The 19,541-nt window shown below is 34.1% G+C and overlaps 1 protein-coding gene across 3 annotated transcripts in view; it reads right to left on the bottom strand.

Moving 5' to 3' along the window:
- The window catches only part of LOC149542018 (uncharacterized), a 177,984-nt gene that overhangs the window by 121,590 nt on the left and 36,853 nt on the right, over positions 1-19,541 (bottom strand). For all 3 annotated transcript variants that reach the window (XR_016355408.1, XM_089797059.1, XM_089797061.1), the window contains exon 2: positions 2,820-2,915. Coding sequence is in view for 2 of the 3 variants with exons in the window: in XM_089797059.1 (XP_089653185.1) it covers positions 2,820-2,915 (96 nt within the window). In the remaining variant the exon portion in view is untranslated. The remainder of the gene's footprint in view (positions 1-2,819; positions 2,916-19,541) is intronic.

The raw sequence follows: 19,541 nt of genomic DNA, 5'->3' as shown, positions 1-19,541 counted from the left end.
ATGTCAAGCTCCCTCTTTTTCTTGTAAGAACATTCTCGAAAAAGATCAAGACAAATAACTCTTATAAGAGAAATACAAATAGTGATTAAATAAATAAGATACTTAAGGATAATAAATATTTATCTGCGCATCAATATCCTTTTATTTAACCATTCATTCTATTGACAATATAATTGCAATTGAAAACAATTTTCTTATTACATTAATTATTTTAGATGAAGATCTTTCAATCTCTCATACCCCACCTTAGGGATTTACTTAATCTCCACACAAACCATGAACCGACACCAAAGAGGTTATGAGTGATAATACATAATCATATTGATAAATTATTCATTATTTAATTTTATCATATATAACAATTATATATAGATATGATATTATCATATAGTAATTAGTACTCATTCATAAAAAAAGAATGCATTGACAAACATCTTACCTCCCACTTACCTTCACCTTTAGTATTAGTACTCCATCCTCTTGGTTTGCTCTTTTTATTTTCCTCCATATAATATTAAACCATCGATCACTATCACATCCTCCTTTGGCTATATTCCATGGGGCCCAATGTCTAATCGTATTGCTTATCCTGCAAGAAGTTCTCCATTGAATGTACTGCAGGAGATTAGCTTTTGTGTACCTTTAAAGAGATGCTTGATGTCTCTAAGCCTTTGTCCACTTTAGTAGTTTCCCCGGTGGATATGACGATCCTATGGGTCCTACTTGGAGGCATCCACGTAGACATTCCTTACCAGTGTGGCATGTGAACTCCTATAAAACATATCTCTCATGGTTTCCTTCATGCATTCCTAAATTGACTGCCTTATCAAATTCCACGTTGTAGGTGAATTTATTATTTCGCTACTTCCAAACCATATGTGGTCATGTCCTTGTTTGTTCGTTGATTCATGGGTTGCTGGTTATTCAAGGGATATTCCTTCCCCTGCAATACTCGTTCTTTGATCCCCTCTCGATTCAGTCATTTTGCTCGTTGATGTATAGAGTTTCATGTTGTAAACCATTTTGTGATGAAAATTTTACGCAAGAAAGATTAGATGCAACTATGTAGTACATTCAATAATGGTATTCCCGTTAATGGATCGCCATTTTCCAATATTCTGTTTCAAAGGTTATATTTGTTTTGTATACTCCCCGCTTGTCCCTCGTATGCTGACTGTACGTGTTAGTCGCTATGCATCCACTATTACCACCTTCTACGGGCTTTGATGTTGGTGATTAAAAATATTATTCCTCTAGTGTAAAGAAGCAACCCCGATAATGATATATTAATTGCCAATACAATTATTACCGTTCTACCAAACATTGATATTGCTAATAATAATATTATCACAAATATCAAACTATTTCTCCCTTTCAATGTATCACTGTTACAAGGAATGGTTTGCCTAAAATTTGATTTGAACCTTGCATGTGATTTTGCCTAATCCCTAACTTGTTAACTACCGAGCAATAGTCAAAGATTTGTCACTACCAGTAACACAGAGCCAACGTCCTCTATCCACATCCGCAGAAAACTAGTAATTTTAATTTAAAAATTTGCATTAACGACTGTTAAAGTTATTATTCTTTGAGTGTGGCCCACCGTCATGTGGCCCTGAAATTATGTCATATCAGTAATTGTTGATTCTTATTCTTTGACATTTGCAAATAGGCTCTAATACCATGTTATTTTTCCTGGATCGCTGCAAATGTACTAAGCACTGCCATATTGGTATGTGTTTTCCAAATGTGACAATCGCTTATTTATATGGAAAATGAGATACGAATAGACATGTCCCTTCATCTGACAAGTCCATTCATAATGGCAATCATTATATATATAATATCTCTTTCTCAAATATATGAATAATAATAAGATAGATATGGTCATATATATATATATACACACACACATATACATGTAGTATGCATTTGTGCATGCACATGTCTCCTATTTCAGGATTAAATTATATATATATATATATATATATATACACACACATATACATGTATGCATTTGTGCCTGCACATGTCTCCTATTTCAGGATTAAATTGTAACCAATTTAAAACTTAGAAGGCATAAGAATAATAACCAGACAATAACAAGGTTGTGTAAGGACTGGATATGCCCAATCACCAAACTATACCACCATCTAACTTTACTATAAATGAAGTTCAATTGATGTAACCAAAGAAATAGAACTTAAAGCAAAAAGGACGTGCATGTGGAAACAAAACAGACACTCAATTGACTTTGAACAAGCATACAGTGATTCTTTTCCAAAGGGGCTCATGGACAGCTTTTATGTGCTAAAAAACACCCACAACTAAAAACCTCTACAAAAACTTGAGAGCCTATCCATTATTTTGGGCAGTCAAGGCAAAATATTGGAGTAACACGCAAATCCATGATTTGTTTACAATTTCTCAAGTTGACTCAAGGTTGTAGGGACATCCAAAGAAACCAGGGATTACTTCCCATGCATTTGAAGAATACGAAAACCAGCATAGGTGTCCTTTTCCCTGCTTTAGAAACACTCACCTCTAGTGAGTGATAGCTGGATACAATGCATCATTCCAAGTAGTTCTATATCAAGCAAGCAGAACTATCTTGGAAGTTTAAATTGACTGTGGGAATAAAATAAATCTAAATTTTCCATCCATAATTAATCCAGGAAGTGCTTTAAGACATTATCTAGCTGCTTACAAAATTACAAACAAAAAATAAACTAAAAATACAAGCAAACATTTTCAACATCTATGTACAAGCACAAGTATTGTGATATAACTAAGATGAGGATTTCAAAAAAAATTCTGACCTTGCATTCTATCTTGGATGTAGAACTTCTGTTGCCTGGTTGCATGCCACATTCTAAGAAATGTGTCTGAAGCCATGTTGGAAGCCAAGCCGAATCCTGTAAAAATATGATATGCAATCATATAACATGGCATTGTAAGAATGCATTATTGGGTTTTTAAAAATTGTATTCTATATTATCAGCATCATTCAATGAAGCCTGATATTTCATTACCATATGTAAGCCTAAAGTCAGCTCAGTTTATATATATTCTGAGGTTACAACTTTGCAGTCTGAACAGAAAATTTTGTATCCTCTTTTTCTATAGGCTCAAAAGTTATTGTGAATGTACAAAGTAAAGTTTCATTCTTTCTCCTCTAGAACTAGTATAAGCAGGATGAACGGGTCTTGCTCTGCATTTACAGTTAGACACAAAGTTCTATTGAGCAGAGTCTTGTTCCCAAGCTTTAAAATCTATTTGTTATAATCTCAGCTATAAAAATAAAGTTCTAGCCCTGGTTGCCTTGTTCAGGGCTGTTCAGCTAGAGGATGGTGTTCCAGATGGATCAATCACTTGTTGACATCATTCATGATAATAAAGCCATTACTCAGAAGGATATTAAGTTGGTGTACATAATGTACCAGACTCCCAAAGGAGAACTTGAGAAATGTTATAATTTCTTTGGCAGTGTTTTCCCCCTTCATGATGTTAAGCATTTTGGTCCAATTTTGGACTGATTCTAGAGTTTCCTTTATAAAGGAAGTTTCCACTAAGCCTGTCTATGATAAATTAGCTCTGTCAAATCCTTATCAATAGTGTTGATAATGTAGCAAAAATCTTCAAAAATGCATAACTTGTCCAGGTAAATCACTGCTTGGCCCAAATGGCATTCTGATCTGTAATGTCCCCTATTGAGAATTTACTTGTTAACCCTAAAATGCCCAGACAGGTTTTTCATTTCACTGGGAAATGGTGTTGACTATATTGTCATTGATGTCAGTTGATAGTCAAAGTTGTATAAACCTCATTGAGGATAAAGTTCCTGTTGAGTGAGATATTTTTGAATTGTGGGTGAAAAAATATTTCTGGTATGGTCTGCTGCTAGTTTTTGCTGTTGTATTAAACAGAAGTGTTGTGTAATTGTCAATAATGATTGAAGTGCTCAGTATGGTATTCTAATGTTAAGTTCTGCATTATGAGTTGGTGCTCTAACTGGGGTTAGTGCCTCAGTGTTCGGAGCTGGTGCTTCAGTGCTCAGAGTTGGTGTTTTGAAGAGGGTTGGTGGTCTCTGTGGGTTAGTGTTCACATTTGTAATTTGAACTGGAGCCAATTCTTTGTTAATAAAAGTATTATATGCCATGGTTTTTCTATCCAAAAGGGTTTTCCACGATAAATCTGGTGTAAATGTGTTTATCAGTGCTCTCTTTATGTTTTGTGTGATTTTTGCATTGAAAAATTGACCATTTATTTAACTTTCATAATTAAATATTTTAAATTCTAATCTTTAATATTTTTATTTTAATTAGTATTGTTCATTATTTAATCCTATTTCAAGGAGACATGACAGACTGCAAGTATGGGATTCAAAGAAAGCAAAAACAATACGTTTTTGAAGAGAAGGGTGTAGCTACCAAAATAATGCATAATTTTAAAATTTGAATTTTTAAAATATTAATAGATTAATAATAGCTAAGGATAACGTAAACAAACCAAAAGAAGCTGAAATTCTAATTAGTAAATGCAATGATAATCTGTTCATTCCCCTCACCTAAATCCCCCATTTATGAGATAATTGGTAAGAGAAAAAATGACTAGAAAGTAAATGTGTAATGTCTCCCTTTTGTAAATGGCCTAGGTTTTGCCCTAAATTGCATATTTCAATTTGAACAAGTAGAATAAAATTGATAACATCATGTACCTGGTTGAGGTCCTGCAACATGTTAGGAGATCATTTTTACATAATCCACAAAAATAGATTTTCCTAGACATTAAAAGCATAGGTCTTTCCGACTAAGGTTAAGGAACATTGATTTAATCATAAGATATGTTTAATTTATTGCTGTCCAACCATAGGAGAGCTAAGATAAGGGGCATATTAGGGTGTTCTAAATGATCCTCTACCCTAGGCCCAAGAGAAGATATCATCCCTCATGGCCATCATGTGGCCCTTTGCCATCCATGCGAGGGGCCTTCCTAGTGAGGAATTTCTTCCATTGTCACCCTTTTCCTCCTTATGGTTAGCGTTCCGTAACTTGATGGATAAACATGGTAAGAGTTTGGCAAAACTACAATAGGGTGTTTGGAATATCCTTCCCTTCTGAGCCCAAGGGCAGGGAATCCCTGCACCCTGTTGGCCTCATGAGACTATCTGTCACCACTATCAGGTGGCATGCTTAAAGAGGACCTCGTTACTGCTTCCCCTCCTTGTATTCTCTTGCTCACCTTGCCATGATTGATTGTAATTGTTGTTGATGTTTGAATGATTAATACAGGCTAATTGAATTGATTGAGGAATTGGTTGCTGGTCTGTTAGCACTATTCCTAATTGATGTTTGACAAATGAGTGAATGATTTCCTCTGATTTAGTAAATTAGTAAATAATGATTACGTGAATGGGAATCATAGAGTGATGAGTGATGATCGAGTGAGTGTTGATTGTTGGTGTGTGGTGATAGATAAGTTAGATAAGTCCTTTATATGCTTGGAATAATTTATACTTTAGTGGTAAAAGGGTCACCAACTTTCATAAGAATTAAATTGCCACTTTTTTATTGTAGCCTTTGATAATAATTATCCCCCTTCAATCCTCCTCAAATGAAACTTTCTCCCCTTTATATCTTTCAATGTGAGGGAGAAGACACACCCTATTATCATGTTTACCCTTTGCAAGAGTTACAACTTTCCACAATCACCATCCTTCGAAAGAGTCACAACCCTTCATCATTTTTGCCCTTTGAGAGAATCACAACCTGTCATAGTCACAACCCTTCAGAACTTTGGCCTTCTGAAGGAGTGACTTCCTTATTTTTCATTTTTTCTTGATTACACCTTCCCATTTCTCTTTCTTCCTCTCCCCCTTTCAAATGAAGTTCTCTTCTCCCTTTTATATCTCATGTTTGAGGGAATCACAAATTTTAGTTATGTTTAATTTTATTCTTTTATATTTATAACCTAATCTTATTTTTATCTTTTCTATTTTTATTTTATTATTATTGTTTATATTAAATCCTATTTCAAAAAGGGGACATTACAAAGTGGCATCTTTCTTGTGAAGATGCATTAAGCAAAATTTTGATGATGCTGCAAAAGTTAGCATGGGTTTAGCAGGTCTGGTGTACTTGTCAATTTGTTCTTAAGTGTCTTCTTAAAAGGTGCTTGTCTTTTCTTAGGCACAAAGCTGAACAATGAAGTAGAACTTTTAGCAAGTCTTGAAGGGATAAAACTAGCAAGTTCTACGCATTGCAAAAGATTGGAGTTTGAGGGTACCTTAAAGGCAAGCTTATTGGACTGCAAGTTCAATTAAATCTTTGAATAATTTAGGTTGATTATAAACATGGAGGCCTTCAAGAATAGCCATTTGTTATGAAGATAGTAATCATATTGCCAATTGCATGGACAATGTAGTTATTTCTAAAATTCTTTTCTCAACAAAGATGTGTGAATTCACTAAGAGTGGAAGATTAAGGACCTTCTGTAAGTTGATGTGAAGGTTTTGCTTTTGTCAGCAGGGCCAACATTCTACTCTCCAAAATGATTTTTATTTCTTGTGTAAGGGCTTATACAGTACAATTTCATTACATTGATTGCAGCCTTTCATTATACCGGTAGTAGCCAACAGAAAATTTATGTTCCCCAAGTAGGCATATGTGAGCTGCTTATATGTCCCAATGCGATGAGGCTTTTGCTTCAACTATTAGCTTGCCTAAAGATTCCTTTGTGATTGCAAGGTTTCCCACGGTCATTTCTCTATATTACAACATACATCATGAGAGAAGGGGATGTGATAATCCTTGTAGTGGGCTAGTCTAAAAAGAATGACTCAAATACACCTCTGAAATCAAAAACTTCAAGTCTGGCATTCATCAAGGAGATTATTGATGAAAACAATTTAGATTAGAATGGATGCCAATGTATGTGGGAATCAATTGCTATTGACTTTTCAGCCAAATTGGAAGCCAAGGTTGGTGATCCCATTGTAAGGTAGTGAGTCCTCCATCCCCTTATCCAATCCTAAAAAGAGGTGGTGTATGTGAGTGAAAGTTTGGGGGAAGAATTCTCTGTTATTAAACACTAGTGGCAAGCTAACTAGTATGCTTGGAACTTTAATGTTGGGAGCTCTTCTTGTGTCTCCATCAATTCCACATGATTTATTCGAAAGTGTAGCTCTATACTGCCTTGACCTTGCAATATGTGCAGATACCTTAAAATTATCACAAGAGATGATAATCTTCTAATTTCAAATCTATTTGCATGCTTTCATTATCACAAAGAGGGTGTCGGCATTGTTACATGGCATACAATAAAAATGTAGAAGCTACAGCTCCTAGTATTTAGTAGTTCCCCTTGTGACTTGTGCCTTGAGTATTTTTAAGTAGTATATGCTTGTGCCATAGTCAAGCTACATTTTCTTCTAATATATATGCATTCAATTTTAATTTTATCCCCTATTAATTCTTTTCTTTAACATGGAAATGAGAACCTATAGGATCCACAAATAGATGGTTAAAGAAACAATTATTTGACACCCCATTTCCATTGGGTAATTTAAACCACATTTTAACTAGACAAAATGGATGAAATCCCTACACATTTTGTATGAAGCTTTGAGGAGAAACCTCAGCTTAGTAGGGTAGGTTGTGTTATTTGAGATTCTCAAGGGTTGTTGGCTAAAAGGGAACCTTTTTCCCTTGGCCTCAAGCCTAATAAGGAAATGAAATGGATGACAACAATTCAAGGCCTCTCATTAGTTCCTTTAATTCGCAAGAAGCTTATTATGGAAGGCTGATTCTCCCCCAATGATCATAGATTTGAGAATAATGATTTGTCCTAGCTGGAAAAGAAAATGTTTCTTACAAGAAAAACTTGGCTTTTGCAAGGGTTTAAAGGACTTTGTTTCCATGAATGGAACAAAGTTGACAACCTTCGCATCCATGCCAAGATTAATCGAGCTCTTCCTTTGATTTGGTCAATGAAGAACTCAACACTTGAAGAGGGTCAGTCCCTCTTCTATGCTTAGATAGACCTGCTTGAGTATGTTTTTCCTTTCATCCCTTTTACCATGCTTGTCATCTAAACTATATTACGATGTTACCTCGGGACCCATTTCCAGTATAATTTGACCCATCCTGGAAATGGGGATATCCCAGAAACTTAGAAACCCATCCCCCAACTGTCCCATAAAATTGATTTAAATAATGTTTGAGTTTGATAGTTTTTTGATAAGGAGTCAATATCAACACTCCTAAACTCATTTACAAGAGGTAAGTGCTGATTTTTTTTTTGCATGTTAGTGTATTATGTATTTTTTGTTAAATTTTTTAAGTTTTCATTTGCAAATCTTGAATTTTTTTAGTTTTACTAAATTGCAAACTAGGGTTTGTTGTTTTGCAGCGTTTGTTTATTAGTTTCAAATTTTGATATTTTACATGAATTTTTTTATTGCAGCAGTCCTTTGCTTTCATTTTCCGCAATGGGTAGAAAAGATGAATGTTGGAAATATACCGAAGAGTTTCCTGGAAGAAACAAATTTCAAACGAAATGTATGTTTTGTAATGAAATAAATTCTGCAAGTATTTATAGATTCAAATACCACATCACTGCTATACCTAGACATGATATTACAATTTGCACTCAACAAACTGCTGAGGCAAAATGCACTTGTTTAGTGGCATTAGAAAAATATGAACAAGAGAAATTGAATAAAAAAATGCAACTTGAAGGATTAAGGGCTATTGGCTCCCATGCTCCCGTAGCTGCATCTGCATCTGCATCAGCTTCCACATTCGTAGGTTGCATTGGAGAGGGTTCTCTCCTTTTCATCCTAGTTCTAGTGCTCATGCGAGTACTAGTGCTAGTCAATATTATACTGAGACTGAGTCCAACTCCAACCTATTGCGGCCTAGAGTGCAGAAAAATAGAATGGATAGTTACTTTGTGCCCCTCACTACTCCTACCTCACAAACCATGCTTGAGGGCATGGGTTTGAACAAGGAGATTCATGATGCTACCAAAAAAGAGATTTGCAAATTTTGATACTTTTACAACATTCTATTTGTTGCAGCCAGGTAATTGATTCTTTTTTTTTTGTTTTCTTTAAGGTTAAACTTAAAAGTAAAACTTTAATTACATCTACTTATTTTATGATTCATTGATTAATGATAGATTAGCTTTACAAGCTTACATAATGATTTGACATCTAAATTTCTAATCATAATCTATTTGTGATAGGGCTCCTTATTGGCAAAGCATGATAGATACAGTTGTTATTTGTGGTCCGGGGTTTAAAGCCCCAACTGAGGCTAAGTTGAGTGAATACCTCTTGGATGATATAGTAGAGGATATGAGGATTGAGTTTGAGGAGAACCAAAGAAAGTGGGATCGAAAAGGGTTGCACCATCAGACTGATGGATGGATAGATAGGAGGAATAGAACACTCCTCAATTTTTTTGTATCATGTGGAGGTGATTGATCATTCGACTTTCCTACATTCATAATTATGAATCATGATTGAATATTTAAAATTTTGATTTGTCGATTGCTAATTTATTGATGATCCATTGTAATTCATTGTTTTGTAGGATACACCATGTTTCTCAAATCCATTGATGCTTCCACTCATATAAAAAATGCCACATACTTATGTGAGATTATTGAGGAAGTCGTAGCAAAGGTGGGGGAACAACATGTGGTGCAGGTGGTGACGGATAATGCAACAAATTATGTTGTTGCAGATAAATTTTTAACTTATCAAGTTTTGGAAATTAATTTATTTGAATTTTGAACTTTTTATAATTCTAGGTTTCCTAAGTTCTAACATGTTTGAATTTTTAATTAACTTAAAATTGTTGTCGGTAAACTTTTGATGGAGAGGCACCCCACCATATTTTGGTCCCATTGTGCGGCACACTACATTGACCTCATGTTGGAGGAAATTGGCAAGCTTGAGAGGGTCAAGTGATGTGTCAAAAGCGCAAAAAATATATGTAAGTTTATTTATAGTCATTCATTTGTCCTTAGCACAATGAAGAAGTACACAAAAGGCAAGAGTTAGCTCGTCCAAGCATCCCGAGGTTTGCCTCGAATTTCATCACACCGCAGTCCTTGTTGACATCAAGGGACAATTTGAGGAGCATGTTTGTAGGGCGAGAGTGGATTTCATCTTCCTATGCTACAACCACTAGAAGGGTAGATGTGGTGAATTGCATATTTGATGATGATGAACATAGTTAAATGAAAATGGTAGATTTATTTTTAATATTATTTTGTTTATATTAGAATTATTTACTTATCTTCATAAGTTAAATAAATAATTTGTCTATAGACCTTTTGAGAAGTGGACCTAAAACAATTAGGAGTAATTATGCGTATCATTGGATATAGGAGCGAGATATTTTGTAAAGGTAAACTATGGGTTCTATCTGTTTTAAACATATGTTCAACGGGGAATGGAAACATTACATTAACTCAACAGTATATTATCAGTCAAATTGACCTATGAAACTATTTACTTGAGCACAAACACTGAAAATTGAAACCTTATTGTTTAACTCAAAACTATGCGCTTTCAGATCAAACCAAACTGTGAGACCATTATGTTTTCTTTGTACTATCTATATTTGGGGTTTTGGGTTGTCCTAATGTTGACCAGTTTAGGTTGTTACCAGAGGCTTGGGGGGGTTGTATGACTGCAATGTTATGATGTTTTGATTTCGATCTTTTTGAAACCCAACCATGTTAATGCGATGGCATGCTCTATGATGTGTGTGGATTATTGATTGTTATTGTTTTCCAGTCTTCTTGTGTGAAGTTTAAGTGTATGTTTTCGAGATACCTGACTTAACCATTTTTGAGTCATCGATTAGTTATATTTGATTTACTTCCCAGTCGCTTTGAGAGGACTGAGGTGTTTTGAGTGATTTGTTCCTGATGATGTCATGTTGTGACATGTTTGACTTGACCATTTTGGAGTCTTCGATCAGTATTGTGATTTATTTTGGGATATTTCCTGGTTGCTCGTTGAGAACCAATGGATATTGTGAGATACTTTTTGGTTGCTCGTTGGAGAACCGATGGATATTGTGATTTATCATTTGATGCTTATCAGTTGCTCATGGAGAACTGATGTGATTATTGTGACTCATCTTTTGATGCTTTCCAATCGCTAGTATAGTGCTGAGGTGATTTTGTGATTTGTAATTTCTTGAGCCTAGGGTAGGTTCTCTATGTGTAGTGTCGGGAAGTGGCTTGCAATGGGGGACGGGAGACCCTAAGTGGCTCTGGGGATGACTCATTGTAAGTTGTTTTTAATAAGTGATAACATTACACTAAATACTGACTTAAATGAACCTAATAAGATAATTGTTTATTCTCCCCCATGCCTCGAGTGCTAGTACAAACTAGGATGGGAGTCGAGAGAACACTTGGTTACGACCTTGCATTCCATAGTATGCCTTGTTAGTACGAGAGGATACTAGTGGCCGCAGGATCACTAGGGACCCGGGATTCCTAAGAGATTGCTCGGATAACTTCCAACGTGATTCATGTGATGACACTTTCCCGCTTGCATAGTAGGTTTCCTACGTGTCTTGTGTACCTCTGGGTCTAGATGTCTATCTATGTTGGAACCTTTGAGTTAGTGTACTTTTAGGATTTCCTAGACTTAGAGAGTACTTGTGTTTTGTGTTTTGATATCTTGTTTGGGACTTGAGACTATCTCCTCAGCGCGATGGGAGTGGGCCATTTAAGTTCCACGCGGTCGGGTGGTAGTGTTTTTTCACTCTTACCATTGAAATCCGTCCGTTGTCACCATGGCTGGAGCATTCTTTGTTGGCATTTACCTTCATTCTGTTCATGGATCATTATGATGGATGGTTGGATTTTATGATGGATGTTATATCTTTCTGATGTATGGATGTATCATGTATGGTGGATGATTTCATTTATTTTACTGTACTTTGTATCATGGATTCGTGAAGGATGATGTATCTTTATTTTCATTTCTACATATGTATATTCTTTTAAGCCTTTCATAACCTGTGACATGTACAGTGGATGATTGAGCATTCCGAATTAATTTGCCAAGAGGCATCGGAACAAATGTATGTTAAATGGACATTGGACTTTTCATTATTCTTTCATATGGATATGGTAGTTGATAGACTTAGAATTAATTAAATTTAAATGTGACTCAACATCTTGGGATCCTTAACGAATGTAACCTGTTATGTATGTTTGTTGATGATTACATGTTATTGCTCCGCTACTATATGTTTGATGTGTACATTATACTTTCTTACTACAAAAAAAAATGTTTAGCAAACTTAGTAAAACTTTAGGTTAATTCTTTTGGATCCCTTGGCGGGGCGTTACATCGATTTCATTAAACACTTATATTAATATTTCATTAATCATCAATTTATTAATATTTAACCAAAACTATTAATAAATTAATAATTCTAAAAAAACCATATTTAAATGCATTATATTTAAATTAATAAATATTAATAAAACTTATTATAATAATATTAAAATCTTATTAATAAAATAATAATTACTTTTTATTAAAATTGTTAATAACTTTTAATATTTTAATAAAACTATTACTAAAATTATTAATACTTAACTTTTAAAACAATTAATAAAAAATTTAATTAAATAATAATAATAAAACAATCCATACTTGCGATTTAATAAATCGCTACGCTTTAGTACAGCGCCCATCCTTGTAAAGGTTGTTGCCGCGGCACTGCCACGGCAGTGGCCGTCGTGCAGTCATTAATGGCTGCCGGCAGGCCCACTGTCGTCGATAGTGACCGCCGGTGGGCGGTGGGGTGTGACTGCCCGCCCCTCACCACATTTTTTATTATATTTTTTTAAAATAAAATTTTATTATTAATAAAATTTGTAAATCATTTTCAATCAAATTTATTTATTTTATAAAACTTATAATTATGTAAAATTTATTAGACAAGTATTTTTTATTTTATTTTTAAATATATTATATATTTTATTTTATTTTTTTTTAATTGTTTTCATCATTACTCTTATAGAGAAAATATTATTAACCATCCGAATTTTTAATTTATTTAGAATTTCATCTTTAAATTTGAACCCTTCCCAAATTAAATCCTATTTTCTTAAATCTAGAAAATGAGGGTTTCTAATAACTCTTCTATTCTCCACATATACAAAAATTATTGACAAACAATTAATAGTTCACAATATTGAAATGTTTAAACTTTCATCACAGAGAATTCGGATTTACAATCCACAGACACGAAGAAGACAGGAAAGGATAGTTGCGTAATTACTTAGTGATCAAAACACAAGGACCTACCTAAGCCTGATGCTAATACGCAATCCCCGAAAACTGTGAGAGAATTCGCTCCTCTTCAAAAACCTTTTTTTGAAAATTTTCCCAAAATTCTCCTTTTGAAATTCACTTCCAAATTTTGCATCCAAAATTCGTGTCCAAAAATTATCTCCAAAATTCACAGTCTCTCAAAAATGAACCCCAAAGTTGTGATAAGAAGTTTTCTCCTCAAATCAGGGCACTAATTGTGCGTTCACCCGAGAGGACTCCTTGCTCACAAGACTCAAACTCTAAATTAACTTTTATTATCTTTCTTTATCTTGCATTAATCTTTTTCATGCATGTTTAAATGAATTATTAAATTACTTTATTTAATTTCCACTTGACTTCTATTTTTAATTAATTTATTACTTTTAATCCCATGTGCACTTTATGAAATTAAAAATAACATTATTATTTTCACTTATTTTAACTTTTAATTAATTTCTTTTTATATTCAATTCATGCACGCATCATGTGATCTTGAAACTTTTTAATAATTAAATATATTTTTCACTTTTAATTTATTTTAGAAACTTGATTGATAAAATATCTATTAACTTAAATAACAATAATATTTAACATTTATTTAAAAATGAACTCTAAATATATTATTATTAAATTAAATTAATATTATCACGTTCTAAAATTTAAACTTATAAATTTTAGCTTCAAATTTAATTTTTTTTATTTAATTAATTTCTCAATTAATTAAATATTAAAAAATATCATATTAATTTTTCATTAATTTAATCTTTTAATTAAACTTAATTAATAGAAAATTACCAAAGACCCATAAAACAACATACGAAAACCCAACATAGAACACATACAAAATCAACTAAAGGGTTATAATCACGAATTAACATCATTCAACGCATTCGGAGAGTACTCAACTCAGAGACTTGTCCTAATTGTCAATTAGGTCATATGGCTTAAGAGTTTAGGATTTGGACTTAAGAATTATCTCCCCTCTCTTACCATTGAGATAATGCGATAGGGTATGCTCATCCTGGCAATTCAGAGAAGTCGATACCCGGTACCTGCAACCTGCATAAAATTCACGCATGTAAAGAGACAATATTCTAAGCTAAACAGGCAATGGTAGGAAGTGGTGCATCGTGTAGATTTCAACCAGCAGGTGACTACGACTCTCTTCCTTAACCACATCAGAAACGCCATACATAAATAAAAAAAACATGCACACCATTCACATGCAGTATGGGGTAAGTATCCATAAGAAAACACATGTGATAATAAACCATCTAACTAATCATCATTAGTAACTAAAAATAATGAATAATCATCATACATACATGAAATATAGAGTGCCAAGTAATCTCATCATATAATAAACTGAGTGTAAAACAATATCTAATAATCTCCAAAATAATAGTGCTAATCATCAAACATAAAACTGGCCTAAAAGAGTTTGACAATGATAGCAAAAATGTAACTTAGGGGCAGGCACTACAAAATTAGTAAGATGAAATTAGTGAGAGGTTTGCCTAACCTAGTAAAAGCATACAATATAATGTGCAAAGAATGTTAGCTTGGAAAGTTAACTAGTTCTAGTTTCGTCAGTAAAAACAATTCTTTTGAAAGTATCCTAGATCTAGTTCATAGTGATCTATGTGGTCCTATGAGAACTTAGAGTTATTATGGTGATAGATACTTCATGTTGTTTGTTGATGACTATTTCATAATGATGTGGGCCATATATTTAAAAGATAAATCTAAAGCTTTTCACATGTTTAAGATCTTCAAGCCAGGGTAGAGAATGAGACCAGTAAGAACCTAAAATGTCTTAAATCAGACAGAGGAGGTTAGTTTACTTCACATGAATTTACTACATATTGTGAAGAACATTGAATTAAAAAGTGGTTGTCAACTCCTAGAACACCTTAATAGAATGGAATTGTTGATAGAAGAATAGTTCTATCTTTGATCTTGCTAGGACATTAATAATTAGAAGGGTATTGCTCAAACATTTTGGAGAGAAGTGGTGAGCGTTGCAACTTACACATTGAACAAAGCTTAGTTGAAGAAAGGTACAAACAAAACCCCTAATGAGCTGTGGCATAGTCATTTACCTTGTGTGAGTTATTCCAATGTTCTCGGGAGCAAACGCTACAAAAGAGAAATGGAAATATAGGTAAGTTTGACCCAAAAAGTGATGAAGTGATATTCTTAGGCTAGTCTAAGAAAAATCAAAGTCTACAAATGTTTGAACAAGAATGCAATAAGATAGTAGAAGGTGCAAATGTGAGAATTGATGGATATTTTGAGTAGAATGATGAGTTCAACAAGAAGGAAACAAAAGACCATCAAGTGATATTATATATACAACTGGTGGAGTAGAACACAACAACATTAATGATGGGAAGACAAATCAATAAATAGGAGCCGATTGAAGCAGTTGAAGAAACTCTTAGAATTGAACTAGTATTGCCAAGGTATGTAAAGTTGAATCATTCCCCTGATCAAATCATTGGTGACAAAAATGATGACGTGTTAACAAGAAGGAAGGTCAGACAAGGTAACTGTTTGCTATCTAAATTTTAACCAAAAACAGTGAAAGATGAACACTGGATGAAAGCTATAGAAGAAGAGTTGGAACAGATTGAAAAGAACAAGACTTGGACATTAATGCCCAGACCGGTGGACAATAATGTGATCGATATCAAGTGGATTTTCAGAAACAAGATGAATCAAACTGGTGAAGTAGTAATGAACAAGGTAGGATTTGTGTGCAAAGGATATGCACAAGAGGAAGGGTTGGACTATGGAGAAACATTTGCACTCATGGGTAGACTTGAAGGAGTAAGGTTATTACTTGCATATGTTGCTTATAAAGGATTTAAGGTATATCAAATGGATGTTAAGTCAAATCTTCTTAATGTTGTCTTGGAAGAAGAGGTATACATTGAAAAACCTAAAGGATTTGCTTACTCAGAAGGTAAGAACATGGTGTTTAACTTGCAAAAAGCTTTGTATGAAATGAAGCAGGCACCGAGAGCATGGTATTAAAGACTGCATTCATTTTTTATCAAGATTGACTTCATCAAAACAAGTGATAATAATGATGTGTATCTGAAGTCTGAGAAAGATGATAGGCTACTCATTACAAAGATATTTGTAGATGATATCATTTTTGGAGGGCAAAATGAGTTGAGCATTGCATTTGTAGATGAGACGAAAAAGGAGTTTGAGATGGGAGAGATCAAGTTCTTCATTGGATTACAAGTATCCCATCTCAAATATTGTACTTACATAAGTCGGACAAGGTATGTGAGAGAGATCCGAAAGGCTTTTCGGTAAGAGGACTCAAAACCGATTGGTACCCCTATGGTAATTGCTTGCAAACTATCAAAGAAAGATGATTCTAAAGAGGTGGATGAGACACTATAAGGTCCATGATTGGTAAGCTACAATATGTGGTACACAATAGACGAGATATAGCACAAGCAATTGGATTAGTGGCTAGATTTTCTTTTAACCTAAGGAATCTCACTTGGTTGTTGTAAAGAGAATCTTTAGATATCTCAAGGGGACTGAAGATTATGGTCTTTGGTATGGACATAAAGGTGATTTTACTTTGAATGTGTTTATTGATGCTGATTGGGCAGCTAATGTTGATCATCGGAAGAGCACAAGTGATAGTGCATTCTTTTTTTGGTGATAGGCTTGTATCCTGGAGAAAAAAAGAAGCAAATTTGGACATTTTAATCAACAAGAGAAGTCGAGTATGTTACTGCTGCAATTAATTGTACACAAGTAGACTAGATCAAGTAGATTCTGGAAGGAATTCAGGAGAAGGTATCTAAACCAGTTTTTATCTATTGTGACAATACAAGTAACATTAACATTTCAAAGAACCCAATGATGCACTCTAAGACCAAGCGTATAGCTACCAAATATGATTTTCTTGGAGAGTAGGTTTAGGAAAAGGAAGTGAGGTTGGAGTATGTACCAAGGAGTAGGTAGCAGATTTATTCACAAAGCCATTGCCTAAGGATACATTTGAATATCTAAGAGGTAGGTTAGAGATCCAATTGAACTAGAAGAAGACGTAATGGCATCACTTCAGATGTATTCATTGAGTAGTATTGTGTTTGAATTGACATTCCGGGGCTACCCCCTAGGGGGAGTTGTAGTAATATGTTTTGGTTAGTTAGGTTCAATAGAGAAAATATCAAGTATATTTGGCACCTTTGGCATTGTTGTCACAGGGGGAGAATGTATTGATAATGGGGGAGAATGTGTATGATGAAGTCCAAATCACTAAGTTACCATGGTTTGTCCTTGCAACCCCCCGGACCAGCAAAAGTTTGAACTGGTTTGATGTCTGGTCCAAGCAGGGCGTGATATTTTCCTTGCTGGTCCAAACTAGTTTGAAACAAGTTTGTACCCAGGCATACCATGTTGTTAATCGTTGAACCATGTCGTTTGTACCCAGCATACCATGCTGTTAATCGTTGAACCACACCATTTCTGGGTCCCGTAAATGGCAATTAAGTGTTTTTTTTGCAAAATTTAATGAATTTTTGCATCCACAATCCTATTCTTTCATCCACTCGGTGAAGCACAATAGGTTGCAATAATATAAAACAGAAAACTTGGTATTTGTGCATTACAACTTGTGCCTTCTTTCACACAAGAGTAAAGAATACAAAGACGGGGAGACAAAAGTGGGATGTAGGTGCAAAGGTTGCAGACTTGGATGTTTCCATTGCTCGTCTTACACTAGATGATTTTCAAGAATTTGATGCCAATGCCATTGTTGCTGCTGTTGCCGCTGATCCCATTAGCCTTACCTCTATTGCTAAGTCAACTAATGCCGGAGAAGAAGAAGAAGATGGATAATGAAGATGAAGATTGAAGAACTTAGAATATTAATATATTTTTATTCTATTAGTTGAACAATGAACGTGAAACAATGATACTTGAACTTGATGCTATGATTTATTTTTAATGTTTTGAATCTTTGATGTTGAACTTGTTACTTGAATTATATGATGGTATGATCAGTATGATTAGTGGTGTTTTTGTTGTTTAAATCTATTTATGCTACTCTGCTACATTATAATTTTAACTCATGCTTCATATATATATATATATATATATATATATATATATATATATATATATATATATATATATATATATATATGTTTTTGTACTAACAAACCCAAACCCCTTTTCAAAGTTTTGAAGAACTTGTCAATTGGTTCTCGAACTTTAAACTTGGAGCCGAACTAAATTAGTAAAAAGGCATTAATTGCAAAAGTGGTGAGAGGCATCAATGGAAAAATTTTGCGGTTCCTCATACTAATTGATGTTGAGCAAGTTTGTACACAGTATCACTTTGTAGAAAATAAAAGAGTGAGAGTGTTGCCATCAATGCTAAAGCGGGAAATTCTTAGCATAAGTGAGTTGTGATGTCAGGTGATGTTTAGTGTTATCATGATACATATTTGATTGCATGGTGATCAGTTATTGTGTTGTTATTGATGTCAAATGTTAACCTGGTGTTCCTAGTATGTTGCCAAGCATAAACATGATGAACAAGGTGGTACGATGAGTTTCAGTGGTAGCGATCCTCATGAGCGAATTGGGGATGTCTCTGAAGGTCCATGGTATGACTACTATTGATGAAGTGATTCTCTGAGAGAGTTATGATCAGATTAATATTGATAGTGCAACTGCTAGAACAATTAGTGACAAGTGATAGGTTATTTGATTGGTTTGTCAAATCTACGATGAGTTAAGTGAAGCAATCACAGAAGAAAGTAAACAACAATATTTAGATGACATGGTTACAACCGCAACTCGTTAGTGTGATTGTAGTCGGAATAAAGTAACTATTATGTTTAGTACTTGTTAAAGCTAATCGGGCTAGGTAGTTAGGAGGTGAGGGAATGCGTCGTTTGGTTTCCAACCAACCGTCTCTTCTATAAGTACTTGGGATATTGTCAATGTACTCATGTTGATTTTAGTATTAATAAAGAAATCATTTGCTCAACTACTGGTATTATGGTATAAATGGTACTTTCTGTGTTCTACTTCATATGTATCTCAATTATGTTGTTTTGTATAATTAGCATACCTCTGTGAACTTGAGTGATATTTCCACTCTACATTTTTGGCATCATTGCCTAAGTCCGAACCT

The sequence above is a fragment of the Cupressus sempervirens genome, chromosome 8 (genome assembly GCF_028749045.1).
Source record: "Cupressus sempervirens isolate cs-2001-9-10 chromosome 8, ASM2874904v1, whole genome shotgun sequence".
NCBI classification, from domain to species: domain Eukaryota; kingdom Viridiplantae; phylum Streptophyta; class Pinopsida; order Cupressales; family Cupressaceae; genus Cupressus; species Cupressus sempervirens.
The sequence above is the reverse complement of the archived record's forward strand: the minus strand, read 5'-3'. Positions and strand labels throughout refer to the sequence as shown.